The 19,841-nt window shown below is 51.2% G+C and overlaps 1 protein-coding gene across 2 annotated transcripts in view; it reads right to left on the reverse strand.

Annotated features, from left to right (window-relative positions):
• Nucleotides 1-1,684: 1,684 nt before the first annotated feature.
• The window catches only part of GALNT17 (polypeptide N-acetylgalactosaminyltransferase 17), a 364,793-nt gene continuing 346,636 nt past the window's right edge, over nt 1,685-19,841 (reverse strand). For both annotated transcript variants that reach the window (XM_064478595.1, XM_064478596.1), the window contains 2 exons: nt 3,962-4,129; nt 1,685-3,208 (listed from right to left, as the gene is read on the reverse strand). In XM_064478595.1, the coding sequence (XP_064334665.1) occupies nt 3,080-3,208; nt 3,962-4,129 (297 nt within the window). In that variant the 3' untranslated portion in view covers nt 1,685-3,079. The remainder of the gene's footprint in view (nt 3,209-3,961; nt 4,130-19,841) is intronic.

A 19,841-nucleotide genomic window follows, 5' to 3' on the forward strand; every position in this document is an offset into this window, starting at 1 on the left:
ATTCAAAGATGTCAGCGTTGACGGCTCGGGCATGTATCAGATACACCATCTGTGATTCTTTTTGGCTATACAAATTAAGGAGGTAAAAAATTAAAGAGAAAAAACAGCCACCAGACCGGGGCGTCGGGGGACTGCGTGGGTAGCGGGTGATGCACAGAGATTGTCAGAACTCAAGCCTGATGCCTGGGGCTTGCTGCCTGCAGTCATCGTGCAGAGACAGGTCTCTGGAACTTCCAAATTCTCCCAAAGCACTGAGACCCAAGGCGCCCCCAAGGCCCCACTTCCCCTTTTCTCTCCTCCCTCTCTGGCTACAGTTAACTCCTCTTCTCCGCCTTGGCCACTGGCCTGCCACCCCCATGCCTTCAGGTCCACTGGGATGCTGTGGGGCAAAGAAGATGCTGACCTGAATGCTGGCCTCCTGTTCCAGCCATTGGGAAGCAGCAGTGCCAATGTGAATGGACAGCCCAGGTCTCCCAGAAGCCGGGATTTGGAGCACAGGTACTGGTCCCTGGAGGCTAAGAGCGTCCCATGGCCCTACACCAGCAACCCTGTCCCTCCAGGTAAACAAGCGAACCCACCATCCCACCTGCTGCCTTGGGGCCCTGAGGAAGAGGAGTAATTCTCTCTCGAAAATTCCAGGATGCTTCCTGCTGTCTGTATTCTAGGGTGCAGCCTTGAGGGTACAAATGAGCCCAAAGTACAGTGAGCAAGTCAGAGGGTGGGGGCTCCAATTCCATCAGAGGGGACGTGAGCTTGGATGCTGGGGAAAACAGAGCAGGTCTTGTGGCTTCTCTGGTCTGGGGCTGTTTGGATGCAGGCTCCCACAGGGGCCCACCAGGGACCTCGCTGGGATTTGGGCTCAAAGCCTCAACCAATGGTAAAACAGAACAGTGTTTTCTGTGAGCATCTACTTTAAGCCCCACACAGGAGAATGGGTCAGTCGGGGCAGGACGCCTCTCCAAAGCATCGCCTTCGAACATCATCTCAACGCCTCCCTTGACCCCCAAGGGAGCCTGAGACCCTGGGCTCCTCTCACTTAAGAGTAACCCTGAGACCCTGCTATTGAAGTTGGTGAACTCCTCACTACCAAACAGTAGGAATTTCCATCATCATGTTCACGGACCCCAATTCCCAGAATCCCCCAAAATGGCAACTGATGCCCGTCTGGGGGTTGGTGACACCGACAAAGCCGGATTGCCTTGGCTTCGTGGGAGGGAACCGGTGTGAGGCTGTCCCTGCTGAGGGGACATCTGTCCATTTCCGGGGCAGAAAGCCTGCTGTCTTTTTGGATTTCATTTTTCCCGTGAACAGAAGGGGCAGGTGCTCCCACCACAGGCTCCCTGGTCTCCAGAGATGGAAGTGGCTGCCGGCAGCAGGAAGGGGCGGGTCAGGACACTCGTCGGGGTCACCTGTGCCCCTCCTCTTCCTCACGGCTTTGTGCACCTACCTGGCCCTCCTAGCCTGGGGCCCCCAAGGGGGTGAGCAAGCAGGTGCCACGTGTAAGGTTCTGTCCTGCTGTGTGGGGGAGGGGCCAGGGCAAGGGCAGGCTGGCTGTGTCTTGACCCTATGAAGTGAATGCTCTTTGTCTTTAAAAAGACCAGACTCCCAAACCAGAAGCCCCCCACCACATCCCAGGAACTGCCCCCCTGCCCGGCCTCTGGAAGAATCAAGAAGCAAACAAGGCTGAGCTGGGAGGTGTGTTTATTTCACAAGGAGGGGAGACGGGGCAGGAGTGATCACCAGTAAGATGCCACCGAATGAGACACTGTAAACCCCAAACTGGGCAGGTACAGGGTTTGGTTCCGGGCAGGGCTTGGCCGGCAGCATGAGGGAGAGAGACGGGGACTGGCAGAAGGGACAGGCTTCCAGCTGGGGCACAGCCAGGGGTAAGGCCCAGCCACATCCTCCTGGCCAACGACCATGGCCAACCCTCTCCCCCAAGCTTCTCAGCAGCCTCGTCCCGAGCCTGGCGAGCAATAAAGCCACAGCTCAAGGCCACTCCCCTACGTCTGCTCCATCATGCACTCTGACGCGCAACCCAGACACACGCCACGCACGCACGCACACACAGGCAGCCCCGCACTCGCACACCGCGCAGGCACCCACCCCCCTACGCACGCACACGCGTCCATATATTAACTCTGATTTATAAGCGCGCCCTAACCAGAGGGCAGTCGGAAAAAAATATCACTCTTCAGAGAGGACTCGACTGCCTTCTCCCCACTCAGCCAGCAGAGCACGGGGGACGTGGGACAAGCACCCTCCGGGGTCCTGGCCACCTGTGCCGTGCTGATGTCAGTCCTTAGGCGCCAGGTGGGGGCTGCTTGCTGCCCCCTCTGTGGCAGCTGTGAGTCTGGGCTCCCCGGTCCTGGGCAGGCAGAGCGGCACGGGCCCCTCACAGCTGAGACCATTCTGCATGCTCCCCCCTCCCACACAGGCGGAAGAGCTGGTCCAGGCACATGGGAGCCTGGTGCCCAGGTGACCGTGGAAGTGTCAGCTCCTTCCACGTCATCTGTGGGGGGTGGCTCCAGAAAAGCCCAAGGCCACCTGCTGGAAAGCTTTGGGGGCAGTGATCTTGGGCTGTGAACGGGTATCTGGGCAGAAGCAACCTCGGGGGAAACTGTCTCAGGGCCTCACTGTCTCCTCCTTGGAGGGGGAGCTCGGAGGTGGCAGACCCCCGCCCCCACCTTTGTCGAGGGCTGGGGTGGAATTCAGAAGCTGCTGCTGCTGCAAGAGATGAGAGAAAGGAGGGGCCCCTGCCAATCCCAGTCCCTATAGTGGGTGGGAAGATGACCAGGAGGAGATGTGATGTCACTCCTTGGTACCAGGTCCACATCCGGGCTGCAGAAAACATGGCGCCTAGGTTTCCAGAGAAGGGCTGGGGGGCTTTTGCCAGGTGCACGAGCCTCAGGCAGCTGGATGCCTGATGGGGACACGGAGCCTCCATCCGGGGCCCGGGGCTGTCCTGGAGAAGCCCTGCCGGCTCCGTGCTGGCTCTCTCCCAGCATGGCTGGTCCAGAGGACGGCAGACCCTGTCCCAGGGGCTGGGCAACGAGGGCCCCAGCTCCTCCCACTCCCACTACTTGATGGAGTTCTTAATCGTCCACCTCTGCCCCGTGCAGCTGCGGAGGATGAGGTCGATGCCAGCCAGGCCGCGGTTCTCCACCTCCAGGCAGCGCCCTGTGCCCTTGTTCATGATGGCGCCGTTCTGGGAGGAGAGGGGTGAGAGGGAGGAGAGAGACAGCCAGACAGACAGACAGCCAGACAGACAAAGGCAGAAACACAGACAGAGAGAGACAGAGATAAGGACAGAGAAACAGAGAGACAGAGACAGAGGGCGAGACAGAGAAAGACAGAGGATGAGAGAGGCAGGGAGAAAGAGAGAGAGACAGGCACAGAGAGACAGAGACAGGGAGAGGCGGAGAGACAGAGACAGGGAAAGGGGAGGGAGAGAGAGGCGTCACCACCGCAGTGCCAGCACACTGGGAACAGCCCACCGCAATTCTTCGCACAGAGGGAGGGGTCATCCCGCCTTCTCTGGAAACCCTGAGGTCAGAAAATAAGCTTCCCCAAGTCTGAGTGGCTGCACCAGGGGATGGGCACTGGTGGGGGATGCTGTCCGGGTGGGGAATGGCCAGGGGGTTCTCAACCTGACTTTCTCAATCCCACTGGCACTTAGAAGATTTCAGGAAAATCACTCTCCACTGCTCCCCTGCCCTCGAGATGTATCAGAGCCCAGCCCAGCCTAGCACTGTGGCTACAGGGACCCCGAAGGCGGTCTCACAGGGAAGTGCCCCAGCAAATCCCCCTGACAGTGACTGGGGTCCAGGTGCCTGGTCCCAGGCTGGGAGACCTTGGGTTGCACTTGGCCGGGTGCCCCTCCGTGGGGAGCCGGGCCCCTGTGGGGCCCGCAGCATCCTCACCTGCTCTGGGCGGCTGGCCCCGTCCGCGGAGCACTCACCTGGATGAAGTTCCAGCGCTTGTACAGGCTGCTCTTGACCTTGTCGCAGTCCAGTAGCTGGGGCAGCCGACTTTTGGAGTTGTCCACCAGGCAGCGGGTGTCAGGGAGGAGCGTGGTGGTCCCCAGGGCTCCCAGGTGCAGGAAGCCCTCCTTGGTGTAGCGGGCCAGCTGGGGAGAGACCAAGAACAGGGGGCGCGGCAGTAAGACCACGAGGGGAGACGTGGCTCAGACCTGCAGGGGTCACCCGTGCCCCTGTGCGGGCTGCAGTCCTGGCCACCTTCGCAGGCCCGTCACACACCCCAACACGCACCCAACTGACAGGGCGCCCTGCCCAGGAAGCCCTCCAGCTTCCTAAGCTTGGATACAGATTCCCTGGGGCCAGTCCCCAGTCCCCTTCTAAGCCTCTCCTTGGTCAATGTTTCGGGAGTCTGACCTTCCAGCGGGCGCGGCCACCTTGAACAAGTCACCAAACCTCTCTGAGCCTCCATTTCCTCCTCATTTGTAAACTGAGATTAATTAAATCTGCCCTCCTACACAGGGCCCAAAGAGGCAGTTCACTGAAGAAGAAACAAACGTATTAAAAAGTGTTCAGCCTCCTAGGTATTAAAATAAAGAACCAAAACAAGAAACTACGTTTGAAAAAAAAAAGAGATGATTTGTATTTTGTCAAGTTGAGCCTACGATGGGGCTGGAGGGAGCGTAAATTACTACAACCTTTCAAAAAGGAATTTCAAAATACAAACTTTGTGCTTTTAAAATGTTCTTCTTCTTTGACCCAATAAATCTACTTTAAAAAATCTATCCCAAGGAAATAATTAGAATAGTGGGCAAAAGTTTACATCGGGGGTGGGGGTGGGGGCACTGGATGAAGGCAGTCAAAAGGCAAAGACTTCCAGTTATTAGGGATGTAATGTACAACATGATAAATAGAATGAACACAGCTGTATGTTATACAGGAAACTTGTTAAGACAGTAAATCCTAAGAGTTCTTATCACAAGAGAAAAAAATGTCTTCTTCTGTTTCTTTAATTTTGTATCCATAGGAGATGATGGATGCTCACTAAACTCACAGGGACAGTCGTTTCATGATGCATGTAAGTCAGATCATCACGCTGAACACCTTAGACTTGTACAGTGCCGTGTGTCAATTATATCAATAAAACCGGAGGGAAAAAAGTTTATGTACAGGTTTTTTATTGCAATGTGATTTCTAATGATGAAAAGGCAGAAACATCCTAATTGTGCAACCCAGTCCTGGTACTTGTTCTCGGCTGTATGTCCTGCAATGAATGCTAGGAGATTGTGGTAGATCCCCCAAACGGCCACATCCTTCACCCTCCCTTCTGTACCTGGGGCAATATGTCTTTGCAGCAACTTCCATCGAAGTGGAGTCTGTTTCCTTGCCCTTGCGTATTGGTTGGCCTTGTGACTGGCTTTGGCCAACAGAACGTAGCAGAAAGGAGGATGCGTCTGTGCCTTGGAATACACCTTGCATATTTCTTACCTCTTGGAACCCTGCTGCCACTGTGGCAGTCAGCCCAGAATGGCCCGCTAGAGGGTGGTAGACATGTGGGCCAACCAACCAACCAGTCAAACACCAGACAAGTGGATGAGGTTATCATAGATCAGGTAGCCCTCAGCCCACCTGTTGGCCAACAGGAGATGCATGAATGAATCCAACCAAAATCATCTGAGCCTGGTCCAGATCACAGAACCATCCAACTGACCTGTAGACTTGTAAGCAATAATAAATGCATATTGTTTCATGCCACTAAATTTGGGGGTGGTTGTTATGCAGCAACAGCTATCTGATACAGGGATGGTGTTGCCTGCCAACCCTTCTCACAACTAGGTGTGAGTCCATGCTGGTTTGGTGGCTTGGCTTCTCCCTTCTGCCCATGTTGTTTAAAACCCTGTATTCCAACTTTTGAACAAATACATTCACCTGTCTTTCCCACTCCTTTAAGGGGTAGGGACTGGGTCTGATCTACTTCATTGCCTCCTAGGAGATAATCACAGACTGAGGGCTCCAAACGTGTTTGTGAAAGAGCACGTTATACATGTGCTGACTGCCATCATTTACGAAATGTAGCCACAGCTATTCCTTTAAACTCCACAAATGTATTTTGAAGGTGTCCAGCCCGGGGACAGACTTTTGGACTTCCTGTTCGTTCTCCCAATCCTATGAGGTGACTGGCGCAGAAGTGATGATCGTTAATATACAACGGATGCTTAACCAATCCCAAAATAGTATTACCAGTCAGTGTGTATGGGTGGTACCTCCTGCATCATTTTGAAGCATGGTACAAAGAATAAATAACATCATTTTTACAATAACCCTGTAAGAAAGGTACTGTTACTGTCCCCATTTTTAAAGAAGAGGAAACTGAGGCATGAAGACATCAGGTCACCTGGCCAGGTCCTGGCCTCTATCCCCAGGCCCCGAAGGTTGGCAGCCCTTGCCCAGCAGCTGAGTAGCAGAGCACCCTCCTTTCCGACGACCCTGGGCTCCTGAGAGCCTGGGCATTTCTGGCCAGGGATGGAGCAGAAAGGAGCTCTGCTCAGGGACACAGGTGCTTCTTTTCCGGGGCATAAGATCCTCCTTAGGGGCTCTCTCTCCTCTGCTCTGATCCCCAAAGCAAGCTTGCCTGGTACCCTTGGAAACAAGTGACAGGGAGTTTATTAAATGCCCTTGAGAGAAATGCTGTTAACATGTGCTTTAAATCCAAATTAGTTCCAAATCAGAGTAATTGTTAGAGGCAAAATGGTAAGAAAATCAGAAGCCCTTCCCCACCCCTCCCTCAACAACGTCTCTCTGAATATATTTAAATTCACCAAATGCAAAGTGATGAATGACAGCAAGCTGCCTTTATGTTCAGGGGAAAGATATACACAGCTGCTTATTGAAATTATGAATCAATCTATTATCCAGCAGGCAAATGAGTAGTGCTAAGAACATTAATTAACCGAGCATATCTGTGACCCAGATGTTTAAAGAGCGAAGCTAAATGCCACTGGGAGTTAGAAGCTCTCTCTTCTGAGGTCTTCTAGGGCATGAAAACAACAAGACCCAGACTTCCAGGACCTGCAGGGGCCACACATCAGCCCCCTGCCAGGCAGGGCAGGTGGGGAGGGCTCTGCAGGATTTCCCACCTAGGGGAGGGCAGTGTCTCACACCAGGAACACATAGAAGGAGGCCACGTGCATGGGCTCTGCTGGCCTGGCCAAGGGCCCTGGGTCAGGGGAAGGGTCCTGTGGTCTGAAAGGACAATGGGGCTAAAATTAGGCCAACAGATCTCACACCCACTCCTCCCCAACAAGACAGGAGAGTGGTGAGTGCTGGGACCGGATGTCCACCGGATGCCCCAGTCCTGGATAGGGGGCCATCGAGTCCACCTTCCACCGCTCACCATCCCCAGTGCTCCTTCTGTAAGCACCTCTGCTCCCCATCCTCTGCGCATCCAACCAGCTTTCCTACCTTCAGGGCTTTGCCCCAGCTCTTGCTCTGCCTGGAAATGCAAGTTACTGGCCTTCTTCTAGAACTTTCCAGCTTTAACTCTCCTAGACCTCAGTGCGATTCTCTCCATTTCACAAGGTCTTCTCGCATTCTTCCAGCCCCCAGCCACCTCCTCTCAAGTTGTTGGAACTACACGGATGCATATTCTCTGGTGTCTCCCTTCAAGGCACCGGTGAGCCTCATCTCCACCTGACCCTTCTGTGTATCCTTCCACCAGGTGATGGCTGTGTGCGCTGCTTCCACTTTGGGGCTAGTATGAACGATGCCACTATGAACATTCACGTTAAGTTTTCACAGGAACATCAATTCTCTTAGGTCTACAGTTCACCCTTGAACAGCACAGGTTTGAGATACACAGATCCACTTACATGTGGATTTTTTTCAATAAACAGGTACTACGTGGTCCTTGGTTGGCTGAATCTGCAGATCGGGAACTGCCGATCAGAAGGACCAGCTATCAAGCTATGCATGGATGTTCCACCGTGCAGAAGGTCGGAGACCCTAAGCGCTGCACTGTTTGAGGGTCAACTGTATATCTCTGTGTGCATACTCACAAAATTATGGCCAAGCCATACTGTGGGATTTGTCACCTCAGTACGACGCTCACTGTTGTCAAGGCAATCTTGCTAAAAGGAGGAGAAGCATGTGTTTACACACCGTGCGCTCCACTGACGAGCCAATGGGTGACGCCTCCTCCTCTGAGGTGGTAACTTCTTGACACTTGTTGACATTTATTTCTTTTGTGGCTCCCTGTTCTCTCCCCAGGGTCTAGGTTTGCAAACCTGAATCGGCTTTATCGCCTCTCTCCTCCCTAAAGTTTCAAGTCTCACAATGCCTGTCTCTACGTGTCTCTCTCATATATGCCCTCCTAGTACCCCGAGTCTCTTCTGAGCCCAGAATGGCTGCAGTAGCTTTGTAACTGGTCCTTTCCCCTTCAGCCCTCCCCAGTTTCCACCAAGGACCACATAGTACCTATTTACTGGGAAAAAAAATCCATATGTAAGTGGATCTGTGTACCTCCCCAGTCCTGCAGGCTCAAATGGTATCATTCCCCACCTCAGCACTCAATGGCTCCCACTGTCCACCGATTTAAGAATAAACTTTTTACCATGATCTTCTACTGTAGGTCCTCAACTTACCTTTTCAGTCTTAGTTAACTCTTGGCTTCTTGGCTTAGTCTGACAGATGACTTGAAGTTTCTCAAAAACAGTCAAGTGTATTCCCCGTATATAACCCCACCCCACCCCTACCCCATCTCCTCTAGCTCCGCAAGGCCACACCACCATGTAATCTCTTTCAACTTACATACTTATATATTCTGTTAATGTGTCTTTCCTTGTTACAGATTGTTACTGTTGCTGTTTTAGTACAGTAGCATTCCAGCCATCGTTACAGAGCATAAGGACCAAGGAAAGCATCTTACAAAAAGCAAACGCTCTATAAATGTCTTTTGAATTGAATGGGATTACTCTAGATTCGGCTGCTGGGCCCAAGAGGAGAAATAAATGTCATTTTCCACAACCCTAATGCATTAGGAAAAAAACCTCTGAGCTCAAATACAATTAATTCTCATTTAGGAGAAAAAGGAATTTTCTATTTGAAATGATCTAAGAGGCACATAAAACCATTAACCCACATTTAACAGCCTTGCAGGGAAACGAAAATATGCAGGTTATAGCCAAATAAAGAAAAACCAGCCAAATAATTGTGGAATGTCTCTGGAACACAGCAAAATCTATCAGATTGTCAATAAAAATGTGACTTTCAATTGCTTTCATATTCAGGGTCTTTCTCATCACTTTAAAATCAGGCCTAGTCAGGGTAGAAAGTCGTTACTAAATGAAAAACGCAGTTTACCCAGGAGACAGAGAGATGGGTTTCATTGATTCAAAACTGCTTGGGGGTGAATTTATTTGTTTGTTGCCTGGCTAAAGCCACAAGAGTGGTTTCTGGTGACTACATGCACCTGTGTATATTTTAAAAAGCAAATAGACTTTCTCCATCACTGTCCAGGGCATGCCAGAACCCAAAGTGAACATGGGAAAAAAAAAAAAGTTTCTAACTATCTCAAAGTGGTGGCAGCCTGGGGACTGGGATGGGGGAAAGGGGCTGGAGGACTATGTGCGGAGCAGGCATGGAAACTTTCTGTATGTTGACTCAGGGAGTTTCACAGGTGTGCACCCCTGCCAAAACTTAGCAAATGGTATCCTTTAAACAGAGGCAGCTTATTGGACTGATCTTATACGTCAATCAAGTTGATTGAAAAATCTCTCTGGAAGCTTAGAAGGCATGCTCTAGAATCAGATATGTTTCCTGCAGAGATGGCCAGCTCCTGGGCGGGGCGGGGTGGGGGGCGGCATGGTCCAAGGGCCTTCTTCCTCCATCTTCTCCCACCCACCATTGTGACTCCTCGTGCTGGAGTAAAACACCCTATTTCCAGACAATGCATTTGCTGCTTAGAATGAATGGGGAGACATATTTGCGCCACAAAACCTTGGGCTGATTTCTCTGCAGACAGGTCTAGGAGTGGATGGATCAGAGGCAGTGCCCCCTGGAGGTGGGGGAGTGGCAGAGTGTGGCCATGGAGCTTTGTGGAGAGAGCTTGGGGCCACTGGGAGAGGGGCCCTGAGTGTGGAGAGCACCGGGATGAGGGTCAAAAGAGCCAAGTGGGAGAGGGGTTGGTGGACAGTGCAGCCCTCTCCAGCTTCCCAAGGATCGGGAGCAAATCCCTAAGCATGCCTGCCACTCCCGCCCTGACTGCTAAATCGCTGAGAGGAGCAACAAAGACTATTTCTCAGTAAACAGATGCATTTCTTTCTTGCCTCTGTGTGTAAAACAGGAAGGTAGGATTACATCCTGGTGGAGCGTGGAAGTGCTGGTAAACGTTTTTCTCCCTTTTTAGCTGATCTTAGTTAAATCTGTCTCACCTTCTCATTCTGCCACTTGACACAGCAGCATTCCCGGCTTAGTGCTGAGTCATCAAAGGACACACTACACTGTACGGGTCCAACGTAACTCTGGAGCCTGCTTAAGAAATTCAAGCTCTGTCACTAAATGCTTTTATGACCCCAGGCCAGTTACTGCAGCCCTCTGGGACAGTTTCCTCCTCTTCAAAATGGGGATGACTTTAGGATTTTTCTCAGAGGGCACTGATGGAATTAAATGAGTGAGAGGAGGACGTGGCACATAGGCAGCCCTGTACCCTCAATGGTATGCTCATTTCCTCTGACCTCACGCACCGGTGGAGAACGGGGGCCTTGTTTCTGCTTCACTACAGAGTCCTCTGCCTCCCTCGAGGTTCCGTGTGGCCTCACGGGGCCAGCATTTCCTGGCGCTCAGCCACTCCAGGCGTCCTGCTCTCCCCGGATCCATTGGTCCAAGGGATGGTTGCCCCCATTGCTTCAGCAGTACTGCTGGGCAGCCGACCACCTCCAGGCAGCTACCCGGCCCATCAGGCTCTCCTGGGCTGGGTGCGTCTGGAGTGTGTTTCTTGGGATGGCCGCCTGACACAGGGAAGGCTGTCCCCTCGCCCGGGACGCCCCCACGGCTCTTCTCCTGTCTTTCCCCACCCCAGCACCACGCCACTGCCCTGCTTTGGTCCAGATCCTTCATGCCCTTGCCTGGAATGGGCCAGATTCAAGCACTGGGTCTTGAGTCGGACTCTTGGTACTCAGCGCCGCACCCCCAAAGCCACCCCGTGTTCCACGGATGTCCCCGGGTCCTTAGCTCACGCCCTCACGTCTCCTTCTCGGCCCCTCCTCACGCCCCGATGATGCTGGCCTGTCTTCTGCTCCTGGCACGTTCCATGACGAACCCAGGGAAACCGCGGACTGGAAGCCAGCCTTGACCGCCCAGGAATTCAGAGCCTTAACAGAGGAGTTAGACGGGCGCCTGGTTACGACGGGCAGGCGTGAGCGCGCATGCGCAGACGCTCTGCTATGGAAGCCGCCCCTGAGGTTGCGGGTTGCCCCGCCACTCAACACGCGCTCGACTCCAGGAGCCGATCCGGGGCTGTTCACTCCTTCACTGGCAGGAGTCATTTCATCCATGACGGTGCCCTACAAAAGTCAGGGCACTTCCCTCCCTTTTTCCTTCCACTGAAGATTCTGTATTTTCTCTTTTTCTTTTTAATAAGTGTCATATACTGTTTTTTAAAATTGAAGTATAGTCAGTTTACAATGCTGTGTCAGTTTCTGGTGTACAGCATAATAGCTCAGTCATATACATACATACATATATTCCTTTCCATATTCTTTTTCATTACAGGTTACTACAAGATACTGAATATAGTTCCCTAGGCTACACAGTATAAACTTGTTGCTTATCTATATTATATATAGTGGTCGGTATCTGCAGATCTCCAACCTCCAATTTATCCCTTCCCACCCCTTCCTCCCCATCCCCCGGCCCCAGAACTATGTGTTCTCTATGTCTGTGAGTCTGTTTCTGTTTTATATATAAATTCATTTGTCTTTTTCTTTTTTTTTAGATTCTACATATGAATGATATATGGCATTTTTCTTTCTCTTTCTGGCTTACTCATTTAGAATAACAAACTCCAGGTCCATCCATGTTGCTGCAAATGGTATTATTTTATTCTTTTTTATGGTTGAGTAATATTGCATTGTATAAATATACCACAACTTGAAGCGTCTATATATATTTTTTTCTCTCAATTCTAGAAGCCCAAACTCCCACTGGCACAGTGGTTCCTCCCACGCTATCAGTCTTCACCCTCCCAGCTGAGCCCATCAGTGTACCCTGCAGCCAACCTGGGCTCACCTCAGGGCCGCCACACAGGCTTGGCCAAAGCATCTGGTCCTCTCCCCACTACCCAGACACTGACATGCTGTTTGTGCACACTTCACCCATCGTTAAACATCTGTAGATTGCCCACCAAGACGCCTCTTCATCTGGAGAGAATATTGCCCTGGAATCCTCTGGAAGAATGCCTTTCCCTGGAATTTGGAGCCTTCAACATTGTGAGCTATGCTCAGTGAGCTAGAAACTGAAGGTCTTGGAGAGGTAACCCTGGCTGGCAGGTCAGTGGATTTCCATGTCTCTGTTGAGATGAATTCATAAATTCCTCTTGGGAAAAAAAAAAAAAAAAACCAAAACCAAAGTGCCTATGTTTCTGCTCCAATATCCCCTAATTTGACCCAGGTGAAATGAAGTTTTTGGTAGAGTTTTATTCGAATTCAGATGACAGAACATCTACTTTCTGAGCCCCCCTGGCCTCTGCAGCTCTGCCTTCAGCACCAAGCTGGGATGTTCAGCTGCCTGGGGAGAACGTCACTCCCGGGAGTCCCTGAGCCCACCTCCTCCAAACTCACACTGCCCCACGCAGAACTCATCATCCCGGGACCCCAGTCTCAGGAAAGTCACCACTCTACCCATCAAGCCAGGGACTTGAGTGTCACCTCCGCCTCCCTTATCCCTTCCCTCCACCTCTCAACCATCAACTCCAGCCAACTTGACCTCCTGAACAGTTTTTAAAAACTTTTTAGGTCAAAATAGCTTTAGTCTTACAAAAATTTCTATAAATAACACAGAGAGGTCCCTGTATGCCCGACACTCAGCTTATCCTAAAGTTAACATCTTCTATAATCATTAAACAATTAGCAAAGCCAGGGAACTGACATTGGTACCATCCCACTAACTAATCTACAGACCTCACGGGGATTTCCAGTTTTCCCATGATGCCCGTTTCCTCTTGGGATCCAATCCTGGATACATGTTGTATTTTGCTGTCATGACTCTGGGACTCCTTTGATATGGGACAGCTCCTCAGTCTCTCTCTCTCTCTTTTTTGTTTATTTTGTTGAAACTAGTTTTAATCTTACCCATTTCTCTTTTGGAGGCCTGGGGGGACCTCATATATATAAAATCTGGTTAATCATAACCCTTGATTCATAAACATTACCATCTTTGGTCTGGGCAAAACTATCTTTTCTCTTTATTAATTTTTTGGGGGAACAGTCTAGATGTCTGATAGGAGTCCCTTGGATGCAGGTCCTGTCACCTGTGACACTCAGCCACGGAAGCTGCAGAGGAAGCCATGAGGAGTCCACACAGTGGACTCCCAGCAGGGAGGCCAGCGATGGTGCCACCATGTCGTGAGCCACCTGAAGAAGGCCTTCATCACACCTTCCTAGAACCTATGTCAGGGTGCACGGCACCCTGTGTGGCCCTGTGTGGGTGAATTCCACTGAGGTGTCTCATATGTGGCACTTTGTACAACCCCTAGCTCCTGAGCCAGGCAGGAGGTACCACGAGGACAGTCTAGAACATTCTGCCACCCACATCTGGTCTTCTTTTGGCCTCATCTAGTAGAAACCCAGACTCCAGAGGCCCAAACTCCACTAGCCCCAAACCCTTCAGCATCCTCCCTTCATTCTGATCGGCCGTATTCTCAGACCGTCCCCATTTCAAACCAGCAACGTCTTTGAAAATAATCATTCAATAGACGCTGCTGCTCCAAAGAGAAAACTCTCTGAACTAAACGGTTAGGGGACGAGGCTATTCGAATATCTGGTACTTGCTTTGCTGCATCTCACGGTGCTAAGACCACAAATGGCTTTTTACTGGTGGTTTCACCTTCCCCCTTGTCGTCCTTCAGAAGCAGGGATGTTGCTTATGAACTCAGTGATGTGAAAACAACCTAAGCAATCACCATATTTCTTTAAAAAACAAAAAAGTCTGAAAGCAAGCCTCAGACATCATAATGATTGTTTGAGGGTGGTGGGATTATAGATGATTTAAATTTGCCTTTTTTAAATTCACCATAATGCTGTTGCATCTTCAGTAAAAGAGAAAAAGATTAGCAGCGACTTTCTTAGAAATTCAATAGCTCTGGGCAAGGTAGGAAGGTTTGGTTGATAATGTGCCCACCATCCTATTGTTCAGTCTGAGTTCCTTATTCCAAGCCTCACATTAACACAAAATCTTCCTGGATCACTTTTTGTGGCTAGAGAAAAAAAAAATCAACTAAACTTCCAATCAGAGGTAAAACTTCTAACTGAGAATCTCCACTAAAAAACAACTGAAGATTGTAAGTCTGATTTTCTGGAAAGAAAAGCTCATCAACCCATTCTGGCAAGAAGGAAGCAGTACAGGAATTCCTCCTTAACCCGGAGTCCTCCTTAAGCAAGATCAAATACATGCGCCTTTAGTTCTTTCCGCCGTTTAGGACATTAAATGTTCTCGTTCCCTGTACATGGACTGTGAGATCCACTTTTCAGGGATGGTTAGAAAGAGAGAAGCAGGGATTGGAAATAGAAAAGGGAAGCAAAGCAGATGGCAGAGAAGGAGGCTCAGGTCCCCCTCCAAGCCTCGGAAAAGTCTCAGGGAGCAGAAAGCAAGTAGCCCTGCACCCCTTTGAGGTCTGTGGAGAGGGTGGGTGTTGAGGGGTGCCCCGCAGGCTGGATGGGGGCGCGGCATGGGAGGCGGGAGCGAAAAGCTCCTGAAATAATAGCATCAGAAATGTCTTGAATATTTTGAGAGAAGATGAGTCAGAGAAACAACAACAACAAAAAATCTGCAACGAGGCAAAATGGATTTACGTGTTGCACTGGAATGAAGGGGAGGGTTTTAAAAAAATATATTGCATAAGAGATGGGAAATGGAAATACTGCGGCACAGAATCCGTGGTACCCACTTCAGATGTTAAGCAGCTCCAATGTTGTCTGTCCTGCTCTCCATCATCTCTCTTTTGTGTGTGTCCGTTTCCCAAACATAACCAGTACCTGCCTCCCTCCTCCAGCCCTGTTATCCCACAAGGTCTCAGGTTCCCCTGCTTCAGCCTCATGGTGGTTTCCAGGAATTGAGGGATCACAGGGCTTGCTTCTTATTAAATGCTGGAGAGGCTGGCTCCCAGAAAATGGGCCTGTTTTCTGGGGCAGAGACATCTTTCCTGGGGTGCTAACTCCAGTGTGCTCTCCATGGCTCTGTCCCCTGAGCCTCAACACTTAACACGACTTTATCTGGAAGCCAAGAGGCTGCTGGATGTCATTAACTTCTGCGTTTTCCAGTGCCTCCCACACGTTAATAGCCCGCTGGAGCCTTGTCACTCCGTGGGGCCCTAGTACCTTATTGGCAAAATGCATCATTGTGACAAGGTGTTTGGATGATGTATCGTTTAAATGATGAAGCCATCAAAGACTAAGTCCAAGATCAGATTAAATTTAATTATGGGATAAAAGAATTCTCATCTGTCATTCTGGTGATGAATTAACAGAGGGAAGGAATGTGATCAGAAAAAGATCAGAAAAGAGGGGAGAGGAAGACTAAAGGTATTACAGAAGGACAGACAGAGGGCAGGCATGTGATACCCTCCCTGGAGCCCACTGAACCAGAAAGGTCCCTGGAACAGAGCCTGACTCCTCTCAGTTCCTCTCCAGAGCGCGCATCTCATCTTAAGAACATCTCACTCCAGCCAGTAGCTCTTTCAGAGGGTGCTCTGTGAAGTCCCCAGGGCCACTGCACTCAGAACCCTTGCTGGTCGCGCCCCGTCCTCGGCGTGGCTGCCGGGCGGTGTGGTCCTCGGCTTGGGAGCAGCCGGTATCAGCATGGGTGGGGCCATGCAGGTGGCTCCCACGAACACTCCCAGTTAAGCTGGTCCTCAACTTGGATTTGTCTAAAAGCACCTGGGGGCAAAGGGAGGGACTGAAGAGAGGGACTGGCCCTGAAGGGGTCCAGGGGAATGTCGAGGGGTGGCAGAATCTTGATGGTGGTGGGGTTACTTGACCGTATGTGTGTGGCAAGACTTGCAAAACTACTTTAAAAAGAGTAAATTTACCTTAAAAGGGAAAAAAAATACCAATATCTAAAAACTGAAATAGTATTATAAATTTAAAAAATTTAGGCTGGAATACGAGGCATAACCTAGGCCTTTCCTGGGCAAAGGACATTTGATCACTACCTGTACATTTAACACATAACCTTGCCCATGATTCATGCTTAGTAAATTGTGCGGATTGGAAAGAGAAAGCATTTGGAGATGCCTGTTAACACTCAGCTCCCCAGGCCCCACCTTCAGGAGGTCTGGGCTTGGACTTGGGGATCAGTTGCTGATGGCTTGCAGTCACGTGGATCACACCTGAGATGCTGGGCGGGGAGCCCAGCCCTTCATCCTGGGTCTTGATACTCTGTCCCTATCAGCTACTCTGGACCCCGTGCCTTATCAACTGCCTTTATGTCCCCCAAACATGCCATGTGCCCCCGCCTCTGCAATGCACTTGCTTAGCATTGCCTCTGCGGGCACTTCAAGTCTTCCTTCCATGCTCTGCTGGGAGACTCAAGGATGTGAGCCGTACCCTGCCCCGAGGAGTGCACCAGATAGCACAGCCCAGCATCCAAGACCAGGGGTCACAGGATGGCTTGAAAAGCGGCATTACCTGAATCTCAGTTTTCTCAATAGTAAAAGGAGCTGTGGGCAGGGGGTGGTCACTGCCTACCTGACAGGCTGAACGTTACCAAAATCAGAAATGGGTTTATCATCAGCATTTTGTTCCCTGTCTCGACCCCAAGCCGTGGCTCTGGCCCAAGTGCTGTCCTACGAAGCTGCACCATTGGGACCTCAGGCTCCGCTGCAGTAACTTGAGAGCAGCCTCAGAGCCATCGGAGGGGAATTAAAGAATGATGCCCCGAGCCCAGCACTGGCCACCCTGTTCTCTCTCCTTGACCTTCGTCCTCAGGGAAATCGGAATGAGGGAGGTTGGCAGGATGCCCCATTGGGCTGGGACAGAGAGCAGGAAGGGGCTGTCAGGAGGACAATCTCACAGCTGATACCTCGAGGGGAGACCTTGGCTGCTCCAAGGAAGGGCCCCGTCTGGACCTGGGCCCAGGGCGGCAAAAGCCTGGAGGGGGTGGGGGATTCCTGGGCCTCCTTAGACAGGACCTCCTGCTCTAAATGGGTTCAAGCTGACACCAAAGGCTGCTGCTGCATCCTTGACATCTATTTTTAAACAAAACAGGCTCAGAAAAGAAACAGAGGTTTGTCTAATGCAAATTAGTAACGAGACGAGAGGAAGGCTGGTCGCTAGCTTGCGACTGAGCAGGCTCTCTGAGTGGCTGGGAACCCTTTCCATCTTGTTGACAAACACATGCTGCAAGACAGGAAATTACCCTCCTCAGTGCCTGTTTTATCTCTGCTTAATTGCTGTTTGGTAATAAATTACAACACAGAGTCCATTAATTAAGCCAACAAGGTCTGTGGAACACCAATTCCTTCTTCTGGGAGTTGCCTTGTTACAGGAGCTTTGATGCAGTCTGTTTGCCCACAGCACTTTACGAAGCGGTTTAAAAAGATGCCAAGGCATCTCCTAGCCTAGAGGGAGTGGGTTTGAGAAGGAGGGGGAGGGAAGCTTGATGGGCGAGGGAGGGACACCTGGCAGCTGGAGCGCGGTACCCAGGGTGCGCTCTAATTCAGAACACGTGGTGGGAAAGAAAACAACATTAAATTTGCTTTCAAAAAAATCAGCTGATGGAAATAACCATGACCCACACTTAGAGGCACTCATCCCAGAGGTAGGGGCAGCGAGGAACGGCCTAATCTGGTTCGCCATCTCATCATCAACCAAACGGCAGGGGCACTCATTATGAAAGGTTTTGTATGCGGTTGGAACGTGTGAAAGAGGAATTCTAGATTTTTCAACAAAGACCCCAGTACTGGGCTGTGGGAGGCCACCAAGCTCCCAGCAGGAGAGAACTTGGTGCCAGGCTCCTGTCTGGGCAGGGAGTAGGCAGGTGGCCACCTTCAGGGCAAAGACTGTCATTACACTTCGACCCTGTCATCTGGGAGGTGGCTCCCTGGGCGTTCGAGCTGGATCTGTTTAGCAGGTGACCTGGTGGGACCTTGAGGGAGGGGACGCAACAGGAGTTAAGGCTCTGGATAGAAGGATAAGGAAGGTCAAGTTCTCAGGGGGTCTGTCCCAGACTATTTGGAGCTCTGGACATCACAAGGGTGTTAGAGGGGGTTCTGAGCAGCCAGGGCCCACGGGGAGGGCAGGGGGCCTTGGCGGTAGGTGCCACAGATGCAGAGACAGAGGCAGCTGCCTCAGTGAGCTCCTTGAGTGGCTCAGAAAACCTTCCCCCGAAACACCCAAGTTAAGATGCACAGCTTGGAGCCCTGTGACGAAGCGCTCAGATCTCCAGGAGACATTAGAGCGTCTTTACTCCCTTTCCCATTCACGGAAGTTGGCTTCACAAGCCAGTTTTTGATTATGCAAAGATCCCCAGGTGATAGTGTCTATTATATGACAGTAAGAGCTCAGTTCAAGTGTGACCTATTCAGAAGACTGGACAAGGAAGCCCGCGAGTTCTGTGTTCTACAAGCGACTCCTGGCATTTCCCAAAATGATGGTCACGTACAGCCCAGTGACCCAGAGTGGACATCCCCAGGGCTCAGTCCAGGCTTCTGCTGCCCTCCTGGCCCAGTACCACCGTGTCCCATCTCCTCTCCCAGCCATCTCGCCTGAGACTAGTTGGGGTGGATCACTAGCTTGTCATCTGGCCTCTCCCAAGATGCAGCCTCTTAAAAGGCTGACCTGTCCATCCCCTGCAGGCCACAACTCCCCCCCCCTCCATTTCCCCTGCCACCAAGGCTTCCAGGTACTTCACTCCTCCAGACCCTGGGAGGGAAAACCTGCAGAGTCAGTAGGGGCTGAAGGCCAGGATGTCTCCACAGCGACCATCCCTCTTGCAACTCCTCTGGGACCAGCTGTGCCTTATTTAAATGTATCATTTCTCCCCACCCCTGCCCCTGAGGTGAACCTTCGATGGCTCCCCAGTGCCCTTAGAATCAAGTCCCCAAACCCCCAAGCCAGAATCATCACATTGCCTGGGGACTTGATAGAAACGCAAAATTTCAGCCACCCTCCACCCCTAACTCAGAAATTCTGGGGATGGGGCCCAGTAACCAGAGCTTTCACAAGCCTTCCAGGTGATTCTGCTGTATCCTGAAGTGTGAGAACCAGTGCCTTGGAGCAGGCCTTATCAGGCCATTGGAGATCTGCCTCCCCACCTCTCTTCTGCCTCATCTCTCAGCACTGCCTTCCCTCTTGCATCCTTGGCCCCCAGCCCTGGACCGCCTTCTGCCTCCTAGCGCCCGGCAGCCCCGGCTGTCTTGCTCTTTCCACATCTTCTGCACTGTAGGTTTCCTGGTCTTTCCCCCTGAAGGGTAAACCACTTGAGAGCAGGGACTGCATCTTACCAACACTTGTGACTAGCGCCTGCGGTAGGTGCCCAAGACCTATCAGTCGAGTGAGTGAGTAAATGACAGGATGAGGACACTCACTGGGTTCTTTTGCCTGTGTTGCCTTTGATGCTAAAGCTGTGTTTCTCCAGGGAAAAAAGCAAGTCTAG

This window comes from Camelus dromedarius, chromosome 24 (genome assembly GCF_036321535.1).
Source record: "Camelus dromedarius isolate mCamDro1 chromosome 24, mCamDro1.pat, whole genome shotgun sequence".
Lineage (NCBI taxonomy): Eukaryota > Metazoa > Chordata > Mammalia > Artiodactyla > Camelidae > Camelus > Camelus dromedarius.